This window comes from Mastomys coucha, unplaced genomic scaffold (genome assembly GCF_008632895.1).
Source record: "Mastomys coucha isolate ucsf_1 unplaced genomic scaffold, UCSF_Mcou_1 pScaffold25, whole genome shotgun sequence".
Lineage (NCBI taxonomy): Eukaryota > Metazoa > Chordata > Mammalia > Rodentia > Muridae > Mastomys > Mastomys coucha.
In genome coordinates, this window is record NW_022196908.1 from 86,166 (window position 1) to 103,665 (window position 17,500).

Below are 17,500 nucleotides of genomic sequence, written 5' to 3' on the forward strand. Positions count from 1 at the left end.
GTTTGTTTCTTTGTTTTTTGGAGGGGAAACTGGGAATCGAGAAATTTACATGTAAATAAAGAAAATATAAAAAAAAGGTACATCATGAACATAAAAAAAAAAGAAATTTCTAGTATCTTTTATGGGTAGGACAGCAATGAATATGGATATCTTTTTCTAGGTCTCTGGAATTTATAAAAATGTCTTTCCTAATTCCAAGTTATTCCATGAGTAGTAGATCCCTAGATAATGTGTTTTCTCAGTTAGCCATATCAAAATGAAACAAAACAAACAAACAAACAAACAAACCACAAGAACAAAACCTTTCCCTACTTCTTGCCTTCTTAGCAGAAGCTCCTTTGTGGGTAGTTTTCCTTCCTGGCTTTCCATGGCTACTATCTTTCTGAAGAGACATTTTTACCCCTTCCTTCTGTTGGGATTCAGACTGAGGTGCCTATTTTACATAACAAACCCTACAACCTGGTCTCCAGGTTCTCCCAACATCCCTCAGTCTCTACTTGGTTTCACTGGCACACCCCACCCTCTACCCTGAACTTTCTGGCTCAGGGGCTGGGCTTCTCCTCCCCCCCCAGAAGCTCTTCCCTACACAATCCAGATACTTTGGTCTCTCCCTCCCTCCCTCACTACAGTCTCTTTTTCTGCACTTCCTCCCCCCTCTCTCTCCACTCTCTTTATGTACTTTCCTTCCCCTTTCTTTCTGCACCCTCTCTCTCTGCCCCCAATAAACCCACCTTTGTGATTTAATTTGACTTGAATGGACTCATTTCTTCAGTGGATACCTTATCACCCTCAAACCCAGACTAACCTCTGGAATGAGATCTATGAGTTGCATAGAATTCTGGGTTTAGCCTAAGGCCAATGCTGTGGTTTCATGAGACAGGCAATCCATTGCAATTCTACTTTTATGTATCAGTTCTTAATCTAGCAAAGGAAAACATAATCCTCAACTTAAAAATGTAATTGCCACTGAAGCCAAGTTTAGGGTTTTTTTACAGTTTTTTTTACTGTTTTGTTTTTTTTCTTAATTTTTTTATTATTGAAATGCATTTTATACATCAAACATATTAATAGTATTGCATATTTTGAGAATCAAATAATACAAAAAAATTTGTCCAACTTTTATGTTCATATTCTTTCATACCCTAAAATATCATTAATGAATTTTTAATACTATAACTGAGAATCTTATATCTAATATTGAATACTAAATTGTTTTAAAACATACAAAATATTCTTTGGGAGTTAAGCATAGTAAAAGAGCATAAAATATTAAAAATAAATCATTAAGAAATATATTCAAAAGCCCTTATATGATATCATCTGACATAGTGGGAGAGTATTTAAAATGCATTATATATCTGTGTACATTGTCTAACAACCAGTTTACTTAAAAATGATTATCAGTGTTTCTAGGAGAGAAATTATTTTATCAGTAAGTATATTTTAAACATTTTAAAATAGTAAAAAATCTTTGAGGTTAAACATTAAGAAAATGCTAATTTCAAGCACAGTGAGAAAAATTATCAATAATATTCCCATGATGTTTTTAGGACATGTTTAATATTTTCAACTGTTAATATTCAACAAACAGAATAATTATTTTAAGATATAGTTTGTTGTTATGTCTCCCTTTTCATTTCTGATTTTATTAATTGGGATACTGTCTCTGTGCCCTCTCGTTAGTCAGGATAAGGGTTTATCTATCTTGTTGATTTTCTCAAAGAACCAGCTCCTGGTTTTGTTGATTCTTTGTATAGTTTTTTTTGTTTGTTTGTTTCTATTTGGTTGATTTTATCCCTGGGTTTGATTATTTCCTGCAGTCTACTCCTCTTGGGTGTATTTGCTTCTTTTTGTTCTAGAACTTTCAGGTGTGCTGTCAAACTGCTAGTGTAAGCTCTCTTCAGTTTCTTTTTGGAGGCACTTAGTGCTATGAGTTTTCCTCTTACCACTGCTTTCATTGTGTCCCATAAGTTTTGGTATGATGTGTCTTCATTTTCATTAAATTCTAAAAAGCCTTTCTTTCTTTACTTATTCCTTGACCAAGTTATCATTGAGTAGGGCATTGTTCAGCTTCCCTGTGTATGTACGCTTTCCGCTGTTTTTATAAAAACCAAATACATACATACATACATACATACATACATACATAAAATAAAATAAATAAATGAGTGAATAAATAAATAGACCAGCCTTAATCCATGGTGATCTGATAGGGTACATGGGATTATTTCAATCTTCTTGTATCTGTTGAGGCCTGATTTATTACCAATTATATGATCAATTTTGGAGAAAGTACCATGAGGTACTGAGAAGAAGGTATAGTCTTTTGCTTTAGGATGAAATGTTCTATACATATCTGTTAGATCCATTTGGTTCATAACTTCTGTTAGTTTCAATGTGTCTCTGTTTAGTTTGTGTTTCCATGATCTGTCCATTGATGAGAGTGAGGTGTTGAAGTCTTCCACTATTATTGTGTGGGGTGAAATGTGTGCTTTGAGCTTTAGTAAAGTTTCTTTTATGACTATGGGTTTCTTTGCATTTGGAACATAGATGTTCAGAATTGAGAGTTCATCTTAGTAGATTTTTCTTTGACCAGTATGAAGTGTCCTTCCTTATCTTTTTTGATAATTTTTGATTGAAAGTTGATTTTATTCATTACTAGAATGGCTACTCTAGTTGTTTCTTGACACCATTTGCCTGGAAAAATATTTTCCAGCCTTTTACTCTGAGGTAGTGTCTGTCTTTGTCACTGAGGTGCGTTTCCTATATGAAGCAAAATGCTGGGTCCTCTTTACGTATCCAGTCTGTTAGTCTATGTCTTTTTTTGGGGGGGCGGGAATTGAGTCCATTGATGTTAAGAGATATTAAGGAATAGTGATTGCTACTTCCTGTTATTTTTGTTGTTAGAAGTGGCATAATGTTGTGTGGTTATCTTCTTTTGGGTTTGTTGAAAGATTACTTTCTTGCTTTTTCTAGGGTGTAGTTTCCCTTCCTATATTGGTGTTGTCCGTCTATTATCCTTTGTAGGGATGGATTTGTGGAAAGATATTGTGTAAATTTGATTTTGTCATGGAATATCTTGTTTTCTCCATCTATGGTAATTGAGAGTTTTGCTGGGTATAGTAGCCTGTGCCGGCATTTGTGTTCTCTTAGAGTCATTGTATGAGATCTGCCCAGGATCTTCTAGCTTTCAGTCTCTGGCAAGAAGCCCTGTGTAATTCTGATAGGTCTGCCTTTATATGTTACTAGACCTGTTTACCTTACTGCTTTTTAATATTCTTTGTTTAGTGCATTTGGTGTTTTGATTATTATGTGACAGGATGAATTTTTGTTTCTGGTCCAATCTATTTGGAGTTCTATAGGCTTCTTGTATGTTCATGGCCATCTCTTTCTTTAGGTTAGGGAAGTTTTCTTCTATAATTTTCTTGAAGATATTTACTGGCACTTTAGTTTGGGAATCTTTGCCCTCTTCTATACCTATTATCCTTAAATTTGGTCTGCTTATTTTGTCTTGGATTTCCTGGATGGTTTAGGTTAGGACCTTTTTGCATTTTGCATTTTCTTTTACTGTAATGTCAATGTTTTCTATGATGTCTTCAGCACCTGATTTTCTCTCTTCTATGTGTTCTGTTGGTGATGCTTACATTTATCACTCCTGATCTCTTTCCTAGGTTTTCTCTCTCCAGGGTCATCTCCCTTTGTGATTTCTTTATTGTTTTTATTTCCAGTTTTAGATATTGGATGATTTTGTTTATTTCTTCACCTGTTTGATTGTGTTTTCCTGTAGCAATTTAAAGGATTTTTGTTTTTCGTCTTTAAGGGCTTCTAGCTGTTTTCCTGTGTTCTCCTGTATTTCTTTAAGGGAGTTATTTATGTCCTTCTTAAAGTCTTTTATCATCATCATGAGAAGTGATTTTAGATCTGAATCTTGCTTTTCTGGTGTGTTGGTGTATCCAGGACTTGCTATGGTGGGAGAACTGGGTTCTGATGATGCCAAGTAACCTTGGTTTCTGATGCTTATGTTCTTATGCTTGCCCCCACCATCTGATTATCACTAGTGCTACCTGCCCTCACTATATCTGGCTGTCCTTCTTGTGATCCTGGTTGTGTCAGAACTCCTCAGAGTTCAACTGTCTCCGTGGTTATGAGATTCTGTATGTGTCAGAGCTCTTGGGGAGTCAAGCTTTCTTTGGGACCCTGGATCTTGGTGTGACCAAGCTCCCGTGATCCTGTGATCCTGTGATCCGGTGGTCCTGGGTATGTTAAAGCACCTGGGAGTGGATCTTCCACTGGGTGTTGTGGGACTGGCTGCCGAGTTCACACTCAAGGTCTGCTCAGGACACTGGCCCAGACTGGAAGGAACCTGTGCAGGAGTTCCTGGGTGCCTGGGTCCCACTGGTCCCAGTTACTTCAGGTGTGGGTCAGATGTTGTGTCCTCCTCACCTATGATCCTAGGAATGTTAGAGCTCCTGGGAGTGGATCTTCCTCTGGGTGTTGTGGGACTAGTTGTGGAGTTTGCACCCAAGGTCTGCTCAGGGCACTTCCATTCTGGAAGGAAGCCAAGTTCAGTTTTAAAACATATATATATATACAGTTTATGCAAGGGATTAATATTGATTCATGTTGTCTGATAGATATGTCAGTCAAATGACTTGTGCACCATATGACTATGGCTAATATTGAATACTATATATTTCACTGTCATTGGCACTGTGTATTTCAAATGTTCTCATCACGGAGGGTTTTAAATGTTTGAAGTAATGGCTGAGTAAGTTGGTTCAAACTTGGTCATTACTGTATTCAAAGCCATAACATCCTTTGTGTATAAATATGTACAATTATAATTTATCAACATGCAATAAAAAACTTTTGTTTTATAGATTCTGCATCACATCTATGTTATGTGTTAATTCTCACAAACATAATATTACTTTACATTTGTATGGAAAATATATAACAAATGCTTCTGCTTTATTTATACTACAAAATCTCTAGGCTTTGTTACCTTTGTTTTATTGATGAAGAAAGCAAAGCAAAAAGAGCATGGGACAAAGAGAGAAGCAGCATAGTATCAAGACAAGAGCTCTGGCCTAGATATCTACAGACCTGGATTCTTGTGCTCCTAAGTTGCTAACTCACTATGTGGTTATGACTAAATCACATCCCCTCCCTAGACCTCACTATTTGCATTTACAGAATGAGATGATTTGACTTTTTCAAATCTGTTTACATATTATAATCACCTGGGAGCTTTAAAATACATTCCTTAACTCACCTCCAAATATTTTGATTTTAATTGGTCTCAGGATATTGTGACTTCCGTAATGCTACAATGAGTCAGAAGAAACTAATCCAAGGAAACCATAAATACAGTCTGGTATTTCTCTGTGAAGGAAGAGAAACCTTCTCATTTACTATAAGAGTCAAGAGCTGCAGAGTATGAGGAAGTGCTCAAGGTCTGTCTATCTGTCTGTCTGTCTGTCTGTCTCTCTCTCTCTCTCTCTCTCTCTCAGCATGTAGATATACACACACTCATTCCAGTTGAAGTACTATAAAGATTTGAAAAGAGTGTTTATAAAATGAATTTAAAGAGTTAATAAATTAAAAGAATATATATTATGTGGTTAATTTTAAGAAGCTTTGTTTTTCTTTCTGGACCCATGTTTAGCATTTCTTCTATTCTTTTCCTTCTTTTGATATGGTTTATGCATTATGATTGGCTTGAATCATTCTTCTTAGGAGGGGTGTTAACCTTCATTGGAAGAAAGCCACTGAGAAAAGAAATGGAATAAAATTATCATAAAGATGAATGAGCCTTTCCTTGGATTTCTTTTGCAGCACTTTTGTCAGCATGGCAGTAAACTTCAAAGGTAAGGATTAAAGCTTGGTCATAGAAAAAGGGCCAAGAGATCTATTCTCTTTAGTTTAGATTTTAGCAAATAGGTGCAAAATGATTTCTCAGGGTGCATATATGCTCCACCCAGCTTTATTATGGTGGCAAACATGCATGTGGCTTGCTTTAAAGTTCTTTATTAATAAAGCTGAGTATTTGCCTATCTGGCTTTGTATACTTCTTTCCCTTACTACTCTGTCACAAATGGGTTGGTTAAGTTTTCCAGGACTTGAAGATTTCAGATCTTTGTTATCAGTATCATTTTACCATCAGTGATTTACCAGCATGTTTATTATCTGGCACAGTCAAAAGGATTTTCTCATAGTTGAAGAATGACAACTTGAGGACCTATTCTTTTTCAGGAGACTGGCTAACAAATATATCTGAGAGCAAACACATAAAACTTGGATTGCAATGACAGCAAGATCTTGAACAATAAGCAGCATCATTCTCAGAATACCCTTCCTTGTCTTATCCATCTTGGCGTTTGAAAATAACAAAGCATCATGACCTTTGAAAACAACCGGATAGGGCAAAGATAGGGATATAGACCTAGATTAGGATAAAGGGGTCAAAGATTGTAGTCTAGTTAAATGTTATCAAACCTTAGTCCAGGACTTCAAAAGACATACTGATGACTAAATGTGATCCACACTGAATCACCAGAAAAGACTAACTGACGATTTGTAGTTTTAGAATTTTTGGTTACACTAACAACTAACAAAAAGCTTGGGCAAAATTTTTAATCTGAACAACTAGGAGTTTAGAATTGGTGTTAAAAATAACAAAGAGGGGGTCGAGAGATGGCTCAGCAGTTAAGAGCACTGACTGCTCTTTCAGAGGTCCTGAGTTCAATTCCCAGCAACCACATGGTGACTCCCAACCAACTATAATGGTATCCAATACCCAATTCTGGTGTGTCTGAAGACACTACAGTATACTAATATATATTAAATAATAATAATAATAATAATAATAATAATAATAACAGTAGTAGTAGTAGTAGTAATAGAAGTAACAAAGAGTACAAAGGTATATGTTTGACTTTTCTAATGCATATTGGAGTACAGATGTAAAACTGGCAGTTGGGTATTTAGAGAGGTATGTTCAAGGAAGTAGTCCATACAGGAGAAATATTCTGAGTTTTTTCATAAATGATGCTCAAAGAAATATAGATATCTAAAGGAAACTTTAATATGAAGAAGTGATGGGGAGAACAGATCTAACAAAGGACACACAGAAGGAGCAGTTAGTGACATAAGAGGAATCCAAGAAAAGAATAATATTCTAAAGCCAAAACAATGAGCATGCTTTTAAATGTACTATAGTCAGATGATCAGATGGGTCAGATATGATAAGGACTATGAAGTAACTTGGACTTCATGAAGTAGAAGTAGTTGGTAGAACAGTTTTGTCAGATCATTTTGAGTAATAATCTAATTTATTCATTCATATAGCTTTTTCAGAATTCTCTTATACATTTATTACACAAAAAAGCAAGGATTAAATTAGTACAATGCACTGTGTGCTTTTCTTATCAATAAAAATGAAAGCATATCAGTGGAATTCTTTTAGCAAATGCTTTGATTTTATGTGCGTACAGTCTATAAAATGCAAAAAACCATTATGTATAAGAATAAAAAATATTATAACTCTTAAAATGTGTCTGTAATGGCTTTCCTAGGTGGCAGAAATGTTTTTAAAGTCAGTGGCCTTGATTTACATGATTGCCTAAAAGGCCTATGTGTTAATGTCTTGGTCACCCTCTTGTGGTATTAATGTGTGGTGGTAGAAACATTTTTGTGGTGCTAGAAATGGAATCCAAAGATTTTTGTATGCTAGGCAAGCACTCTATAACTGAGCTCCATGCTACAATCTAGAATCTTTCAGAGGTGTGGCCTAATAAGAGGACTTCCAAATACCTGGGCATGCCTTTGAAGGGACAGTTTGTACAATGGTCCTTTACTCTTTCTCTGTTTACTATCTACTATGAGGGGAGTCACTGCATTTTCCAAGCTTTCCTGCCATAATTACTGCCTTCAAAAGGCCTAAAAACAATGGCCAGCCACTATGGACTGAAATCATGAGCCATGATAAACCTTTCTTCTTTCAAATTTGAATATTTTAGATATTTTATTATGGTGATAAAGGTTACAAATATACCAGTTAAGAAATTTATTTTCCTGTTTCAAAAAAAAAACTTAATTTAATCAATTTTGCTGAATTTATTAACCCATTTTTCTGTTATTATGTTTAGTAACCTAAATTAATATATACATACTTGTGCTTGTATTATTTGAGTACTTCACAAAAATGAAGTGAAATTCTACACTAAAAATAAGGATATTTTGAAACTTTTCAACTCCTTTAGTTGAATTAGGAACTTCATGTCCATGTTGTGGACAAAAGACCTTCAAAACAAATCATTTGTGAGCACAATATAGTCCTTTGTACTTTAGAGATAGTAGATTGCCTCTAAATCACTTTAAAATAATATGATTAAAACCAGGCATAGTGGTGCACACCTTTAATCCCAACAATTAGAAAGCTAAGGCAGGTAGATCTCTATGAGTTTGAGGCCAGCCTGGTCTGCACAGTGAGTTCCAAGACATCTAGGAATATATAGCAAGACACTAACTCAAAATGAAGAAATGTGGTAAAAAAAAAAAATTAGGCACCAGTCTGGCAGCACTATAAATCTATAACACTTCATACCCACATATATGCCCTGCTTTCTGCAGTAGAATAACTACAGTGCCTCTTTATTGCTGCCAAATTACATGGCACATGTATTTGGACAGTCACATGTATACTACCCAGCATCACAGAGGAATTGCTATACCATAAGAAGGTGTATACAAGATGAGAGCTATCAGATAAATCCCTTTCCCAATATGGGATATATAGAGATGTAGTAATTTCATATGGCCTGTTATAAGATGTTGAGAAATTAACTTGTCATGAAATAGATTATGCTAAATATTATTATATTTCCTAATAGTTGCTATCCCTAACTCATCACTATTGTCCCCAGTTTTGTTTACATGGATTGTAAATCAGCTTTAGCTTCAAGTTCTATTTTCTAGGAAACCTAAGTTAAGATACCTGAAATTTTTAAAATCAAAATAACTCTGGATTCAAGTCAGAAATTTGTAATGCCAACAATTTTGGAAACAATACAACTAAAATATGTCTGTAATTGTTGCCTTTTTCTTAACATGGGATCATGTTTATTTTAACTAAGGTGATAAGTGGAGTGTAATTAAGAGAAGAACTAATCAACATTGAGACTTGTTACTCTGCAATGGATTACACCATTGCAAATTGCTATACCTGACTCTGGAACATGGACTTGAGAGGAAAGCACCTAGGTTCAAATCTTAGTTCCACATTTAACAGGTTACTTAATAATTCTGTGCTTCATTTTCTCATCTGTAAAATGGAGAAGGGAATAGGACCTATATCATGCAGTTACTCTGAGGATGAAATGAGATAATATAGTTATTGCTAAATATAGACAATAAACTATCATGCTTAGCACATAGCAGTATATGAGTGCACTATATTTATTATAGCTATTATTATAAAGGAAGAATGACCTGAAATTAAAAGAAAACTTTCAGCTAATGACATAGAACACATATCAAGGCACCAATATGTGGAAAGCAGTAGAATTAGGTGTAGAATGAATTAATTGAAAGGAAGTGCCAAGCAGGAAACACTTATTGATACATTTTTGTTTATGCCGAACATATCACAAAACAGAGAAATAATGAAAACAGAGCCACTCTGAAGTATTTAGTTATTTTGTATATATTTTAAATATACATGTGCAATACATTAAAATATATAGAGATGTGTGATTATATATTTACATATATACATATGTATATGAAACCACAGAAGGGATACATATGCGCACTCACATGTCTGTGTGCATACCTCAACAGGACCCATCTCTATGTAAACCAGATGCAGTCCATATCAGGCCAACTTGGACATAGGTAAAAGCCCTGACTCGGCAGCAGATTGCATTCAAGAACCCTTCAGTTTCTTCTACCAAGTATAAGGCCATTTAAAAATACACTGAGAAGAACTCCTCTGGGTGTATGGCAGAGCCCAGGGCCCTTCTGGCAGTGCACCATTTGCCTGAGTAAGGACTGCAGGGTTGAAATATTAAAGTTATTAAGAAGGGGCTTGAAACTAATAAGCAAGCATCCATAGTGTAACTTTAGCTCCAGAACAATGCACTAGTGTCAGAAAATCCTTAGATATCTGGACTCTAAGCAAATTTTGGACAGAAGCAGCGAGAAGTGTGTGTTGCTACTCATCACCACCCAGTGTTACCCAGATAAATGGGTGCAGCTTTTAGGAGTAGATAAGTTTGAAGTACATTAGGCAGATTTTTAAAGATTAAACACAAATTATTTAAAGTTAAAGGATTTAAAAGCAACATAAGAGGTTACGGGTATTCAGGTATTGGTTTAGGGTTTATAAATGTTCCAAGAAGCCTAATCTTATATATGGCACCATTTGCAGCAATATCATTAACAATATTAATAATCATAACATATTTGTATATACAAAAATAGGACAAAGCAGTACTACAAGAGGAGATGTAAGTGAAGGTATGTGGCTGTGTGCAACCCAATGTCAATATACCTCAGGAAGTTTCATAGTCAATAAAGACTTTGTGGCAAATATTTCTGCAGTATATATCCAATAAAGGGACATGGAATTCCCTTTCTTCCTCTTGTGCATGATTATGTACTTCTCCTCACTTTACCCTGCAGCACACATCCATGCATACTTTAAAAGAGATGATACATAGAGTCTGGAAGTCTTAAACTAAGTTGGAGCACCTTGATTTCAAGCAAGTGCCCCCAATATCTGTATTCCTTGATAAATTTTGGGTTTACTTACAGAGGGAAACTATATAATTCTCATGTCTTTTAGTAGCAGTCTTTTGCACCCTGCCATCACCATTGCAGCCTTTTCCTTATTGACAGGGGTTTGTAGCACAGGCTCTTTGTACATTTTATGAGGGGAGTCACTTCTGTGCATTACATATCTTTCATCTCAGTTGTTCACTGTTGCTGAAATCTAGATTCTTAGGCAGCTACCATTGCAGACAAAGCAAGGAGGGAGCACAGTGTGTGCAGCAAAGTGTAGATGCAATGGCAAAGATATGACTTGGTTAACGTTTCTTTATATTTCCCCCAACCCTCATAAGCACGCGCGCGTGCACGCACACACACACACACACACACACACACACACACACACGTTTGAGCTTCTACAAGGTGACAGAATCAAAGGTGATGTCCACTGGGGGGCAGCCTCAATACCCATGACTACTCATTTTTCACTGCAGAAAGACCACTACACTAACATCTTATGGTTTCTGAAAAGCAATCGGAAAGGAATCATGTTCTAGAAACGTTAACAGAGTCTTAAGAAAAAATTCAGTGATCCAATATAATGAAGGGAAGAAACAATGAAGTAGGAGTCAGAAGACCCATGTTTCTGTCAAATTCTGTTATTAACTCTAGTATGTGGCCTTGAGCAATTCCCTTCCTATTTCCAGACCCCAGTTTTCCCATCTGTAAAATTACAACATTGAACTAGACTAATATTTAAAATTCCTTCCAGCTCTAAAATTTTATGACTTTTAACATCCATTATTAAGGCCTGAGCCATGCAGTCTCAGGGCAGTTAGCTTCTAAGAGAGAACATACCTCTGTAATATCCTTTGCTTTGTTCATTTAGCTATAAAGCACGTCTGCCTTTGGCACTTGGGTCAGACATACAAAGTTAGAGCATCCTGATTTACTATCCTACTCAGCATGCTAGTAGAATCTGTCAGTACTATAAGTTGTTTATCAGGAAAAGGAGAAAAAAACACTCCAACTAATTGAATTTGGAAATGTAGGAGAGCCTCATATGCTCACAAACAGGTGGGTGTGCTTGTGAGTGCATAACACATTGGAATACCGACTATTGCTAGCAATCAGTTCATTACAATAATCCATTTCTCTAATACAATTTAGTAAATAGTATAGCATAGCAAAGTTTGGCATCTAAGAAAACACCTATGGAAAAACCTCACTTTTGAAATGTCAGAGAAAAAGAGGCAGAAAGAGGGAAACAAATAGATATGAAACAAAATAAAAATATGAACAAAGATTAGCCTTAGAAAGCAGAATAATAGAAAGGAAGGAAATAAAGAAATGTAACAAAGTAAAAGGAGAGGTTGGAAAAGAACAGAACAGGATAATGAAAGAAGAGACAGGGAGATAGAAAGGAAGAAAAGATGAAGGAGGGAGGGTGGGGGAGGGAAGGGTGAAAAGGTGGGGGTGGAAGTTATAGTCCCTGGAAGGTTGAACACTGTTCCACATGCACCTGTGATGACCATCTTAGAAGAAAGTCTTCAAAGGCACTGTGGAAAGCAGAGTGACGATCAGAGCCTGCACCGAGAGGCATTACCTTGGGGAGCCCCTAAACCTCCACGTTGCTGGCTCTGTCAGTCCTCAGTGTCCAAACCTCATGCCCATATATCACCTGAATTTGCCATGACAGCCATAAAAGCTGAACAGGCTGGGTGTCAGAAGATTGAAGAAGAGTGGGATAGATCTTGTGAAAAAGAGCAAGGCATCCTGCACTAGGATATACTTTGCCATTCTCCTGACGCCACAGGAACAAAAGAGGTGAGGTCCTAACTTTGGCTAGTTTATTATCTCACACCCTCCCCCAAACATGAGGCCTATGCATTACTGAAGATGGTCAGAAGGAGAACACTCTGGATCCATCTTGTAGAAGGTCATACAGACTTTTCTTGGGCCTTGGAGAAGGGTGAGCTACTAGAAGAGATTTTTCTGCACACAGTGTTGGTGTGCCTCTTACAGCGGCAGCCTGGTCGACGGAGGCTATCATAGCCCTGCTGGCACAGATGGAGGCATCCACGGGTAGGCAGGTAGCAGCACAGGCAGGGTAAGAAAAGGGAGATGAGACTCATGGCTGCCCAGCGAATGAAGCAAGAGCTAGGCCCACAGGAGCAGGGCTCATCAGCACAGTTGTCTTCATCATCAGTGGAGCAGTGGTAGAAGAGGCCCTTGACACAGCAGAGGCAAGTGCCGTAATCAAGGAGGCTCTCAGCAGAGCAAAGGCAACGCTGGTTGCACATCCAGCAGGAGGGCAGAGGGCGAACCGCTGTGCAGGGGACACACTTGCAGCGCCCACACTCCTCACAGATAAAGAGGTGATCACTGGGATGCACTACAGATTGCTCAGCTTCTCCCTTCAGAGCACCATCGACCTTTGGGTGGGCCCCTGCTCCAGGCTGGGTTCTGATGATGGACTGGCCTGAAGGAGAGGGTGTAATGCTGGCCAAGAGCCTTTGATCAGAGGCAGTGGTGCTTTGGGACATTGAGCTGGCAATACTAGATTGGCTCAGATGTTGAGGCAGGGGCTGCAGCTGATGGCACTGGCTGATACTGCGTGGGAGAGCAGTAGGCATGGTAGCCAGAGACCAATCAGACTTGTGGATTTGCACAATAAGGGAAGGGCTGGAAAGAGCTTGTTTACAGGGTGCTGGAGGCCGTTCCACATAATCATTGCTAGCGTGAGTAGAGCGCAGCTGTTCAATAGGCAGAATTTGTTGTAGCTCATCTATCGCTGTGGCATCCATTTTGCCTAGATTTCTGAGCTCTAAGTGATTTGAGGTCAGAGTGGCACTTGTGGTGATAAAAAAATGAGCCCTTGTAGTTAAATGGACCTCAAAGCATATCAGAAAATCCTAAGAGAAAAGAAATATAAACAATGTATGAGAACATACAAGTCACAAGTTTAGGGGAACCAAGAAAAAGTTAGGACTTATCACCACTTCATCTTTCAAATGCTGTATCATAGGTTTCATTTAATACTTTTATTTTGTAAGTAAACTCACTATTTTTTAGAAAAGTCTAGTCATTCTATTCAAAGGATAAATCAGTTTGGGAGCAAATGCTAGGTAATTAAATTTTTGTGTATTCTATCATGTGACTAATATAAGCTTTGAACATCTGAATTCTAATAAAAATAGAGTCAAATATTAAAAACAAAGGTCATTTTCCTAAACCAGTATTGAAGCAATAGAGGAAACTTCAAAGGTCTACCAAGAGAAGTTGCTCATATGTGTACAAGGACATGTATATATTCAACCATTCTCCTGCCTTAGCTTCCAGAGTAGCTGGGACTATAGGTATGCACTACCACATTCAGCTTCCAGAATCAAAATATTTTTAAATATACAACACTGGGTTGTATAGTGACAACTATATCAAACTATAATACAAGCCCTGAACTATTTTTAAGTATCATCATATCTATACAATTGCACTTACCAAACAAATACTGCACAGACTGCTTTCCTCTACTTTACACCAAAAATGGATTTTGTAAAGAGAGGTTCTTATACTATATTTAAGCTTAGTTGGGCATTAAATATATATTCTTACATCTTTATTGTGCCACAAATGGTTGTGTAGTCCTTCTCCTGAAGGCTTTGATATAGGTAGAATCAACAAATGGTGACCATGCAGAAAATATTTCACAAGTAGTAGACCTCTGTACCTAGAAGACTGAATGTTCAAAAAGGAAAAGGAAACATGAATCAAAGAGACAACATGGAACATCAAGACATAAAGATCATTAGCATGAATACAGTACATATTTGAAATCTGTCAGATTTTAAGTATCCTCAGAATGAATCAATTACTCATACTGCTATATAATTTGGATAGATTGAATAAATAATAAATAAAAAGGAACAAAGAGATAGAAAAGAGTATCTGATTAGGATTCTATAATAAAGCAAACAACACTGAAATAGGCCCAAAATGAAATAATCATGGGAAAAATAATGATACAGTTCATAAAGAGTTCAGCAGCTAATAATGGCTACACTTTGGAAGCTTTTGAGGCCATATTCTCATATAAATCTGATTAGCTAAACTTACATCTGCTTAAAAATTAGATAAACATAATGGATGTTCCATGACTCAATTATGTATGATACTTTTCTCAAATCGTTTGCTTTCTTTTGGCATCAGTTTCACTACCTATATATAATTATAGAGGTGGTCTAGATTTCCAAGGATACTGCCCCATAATGGTCTATATTTCTATAGCTATGTAATTTAATCACTTTTCATCCGCACCATCTACATTTTCAGGTTCTTGAGGGTAAATTGGGTAAAGTGCCCCTGTTTGTTGGGACAATTCAAAAACAAAAATAGATTCACTTCTTAGCACTTAAAGTCCTTGCAACCTTCCACCCATAGCTTTACTAAATCTTTATACAGTCCTAGTCTTAGCATTGGAAAGAAATAGACTGTATTCATTGGATATCTGAATAAACAAGGACATACTCTTCATCTGGGTTGTAGATTATATGTGAATGTAGAAGCTTTGGGCTATGAAAAGTATTTGCAAAATTACAAGAAATGGGCTTATATCCAACTCATCAAATATAGGATGGGTGGAGTCATTCAAATCTTGTATGCTTTAAATATAGCAACATATACTAGATATAGTTAGATATATCAATTTCAAAAATACATGGAAAATGTCAAGAAGTAGTAACATGAGATAATCATATTATATTCCTGAAACAGGATTACAGTGAAGTCACTGAATACTCAGAGGCATGCCCACAAAGTTGAAAGCTAAACTTGCTAGAATCTAGGTCATAATATAAACAACTTAGAACCAACAATAAAAATATCTAAGGGGGCTTCTATCTGATACCAGAGGGTCACATAGTGTTTAGGTTAAAAAAATATATTAAAATAGTGGCTAGACTTTTCAAAAATAAGAGATTTTGTTGCTAAAAAGAAACTACAATAATGAAGCATTGTTGCTCTCACTTAAAGGGGCTGACAGGTATGAAATTAGTTTTTCCTGTTCTTAATTTTTTTATTAGAATGGATTCTGAGATCTAATGTGGGCAGTTATGATCTTAGTAATATTGGGGTTTGATGTAGTAATTAAAAGCTGGATGACAATAAACTTTTTTGATATTCTGGCCCTGGTGAATTAATCTAGCTAAAAAAGATAAACTCAAACAATATACATATTCTGCAGCAGAAGGTAAGGGAGAGATGTTGAGAAACAATGAGAAACTACCACTGCATGCATGTTTATTATTCAGGAGTCTACCCATTAAAAAGCCATTCTTTGTGAGCAACGACACTAAATAAATTGCCTGTGGTCATTTTGATATTTTGATAAATGACAAAAAATATACATATCACATATTACTAAATAGCAGTCAATGTGGTTATGAGTCTTAGCTATATAGTGATGGAATCTAGTGATTTTTGTCACGTAGTACCTCTGCAGTAATGAATGATGCATTGTAACCCACCCCTGTCAGTCTTGCTGGCCAGGTGCTCACAGCTTTCTGAATAGTTTTTCTATAGCCATGAAATTTGCTATATTCGACCTAAACAGAAATTTCCTTTCTTATTCAGGAAGTAGGAAGCTAAACCTATTCATGAAATGGTAATGTTTATTAATAAAAGAAAATGTGTTTTTCTCTTTAAAATCTAAAATCTGCCATGTTGAGACAAAACTTGAAAACTTTTCTACCCAAAGCTCTTCTATGCTGATGCATTAAGACATTTCTGAATTCTATGGTGATTTTTTTTTGATAGAGTGTGATTTAATGTTCATTTTTTAAAAGATGGGAGAAGAAAGAAGGAAGGACTGACTGCTGTTTTCTCCCACTCTTACAGGCTCAATGCTGTTTTGTACCTTACTGTGTAATGGCTGTGAGATGTGTTTTTTTTTTCCCCTCTGTACTCTGCTGTTATATACACTTGTTCTCAGAATAACTGAAAGCAAACATAGGGGGAATTTCTGCTATGGCTTTATATGTTTTCTTAGTTCTACTATTCCAAAGTCTGCTCTCTAAAAAATCCTTCTCTGTGCAAAAGCATTTGCATCTCTATCAAAGCACACACCCCTTACAAATACCAAGTTGTATATAGTTTACATTACTGACCTCTCTGTTACTGACGGGGCCTCCCTCCTACCGCACACATCTTGCTAGAGCTGCCAGGTCCTCACCACATTTAACTCTTAACTTGTCATATTGCTACCCCAATCCTATTCATTACTTTAATAGTTTCATTAAGACTTATAGTTTATTTCAAGCCCCTGAGCCTTGTACTTTTAAGAACTTGACACTATTAAAGATATAGGAGCTTTAGTGATGAGTGATGTAGAGAAAAATTGTAATACCAAACACATTTATAAGCTTTTAATGGTGAGGAAAATTCTAAGAAGTTAGTTATTCATTTAAGACGCTAGAATCTTTCAATAAGCCCAAAATTCTTTTCTAAGACACAAGAAGCTTGGGTTATGGTCTTAATGCTAGCTTTACTTTGTTGTGTTACTATAGGTCAGTGACCTCTCTGTTTCTTCATTTGCAAATGAAGAAACATATAAGTTGAATTTTTAAAGCCCATTTTGCCCTGTTCTAAATTCTGTGCTATGTTTTGGCTGCATATCTAAGTCTTAAATCTCTCATGAAGAATTAGTCTTCTTTCTCATCAATCCTTTGCT

At 36.4% G+C, this 17,500-nt stretch overlaps 1 protein-coding gene across 1 annotated transcript; it reads right to left on the minus strand.

Annotated features, from left to right (window-relative positions):
* Nucleotides 1-9,690: 9,690 nt before the first annotated feature.
* Nucleotides 9,691-15,104, minus strand: Spry3 (sprouty RTK signaling antagonist 3). The gene is made up of 2 exons (XM_031346470.1): nucleotides 14,389-15,104; nucleotides 9,691-13,688 (listed from the first exon to the last, which is right to left on the minus strand). The coding sequence occupies exons 1-2, from the start codon at nucleotides 14,599-14,601 to the stop codon at nucleotides 12,714-12,716; spliced, it is 1,188 nt and encodes a 395-aa protein (XP_031202330.1). The 5' UTR covers nucleotides 14,602-15,104; the 3' UTR covers nucleotides 9,691-12,713.
* Nucleotides 15,105-17,500: the final 2,396 nt, after the last annotated feature.

What these genes read in the sequence shown, in the direction of transcription:
- Spry3 (XM_031346470.1), bottom strand. Translation starts at nt 14,601, where the DNA reads ATGTACTGTATTCATGCTAATGATCTTTATGTCTTGATGTTCCATGTT. An exon ending in ATTTGTGGCACAATAAAGAT is followed by an intron (nt 13,689 to 14,388) that starts GTAAGAATATAT and finishes CTTTTCTCTTAG; the next exon opens with GATTTTCTGATATGCTTTGA.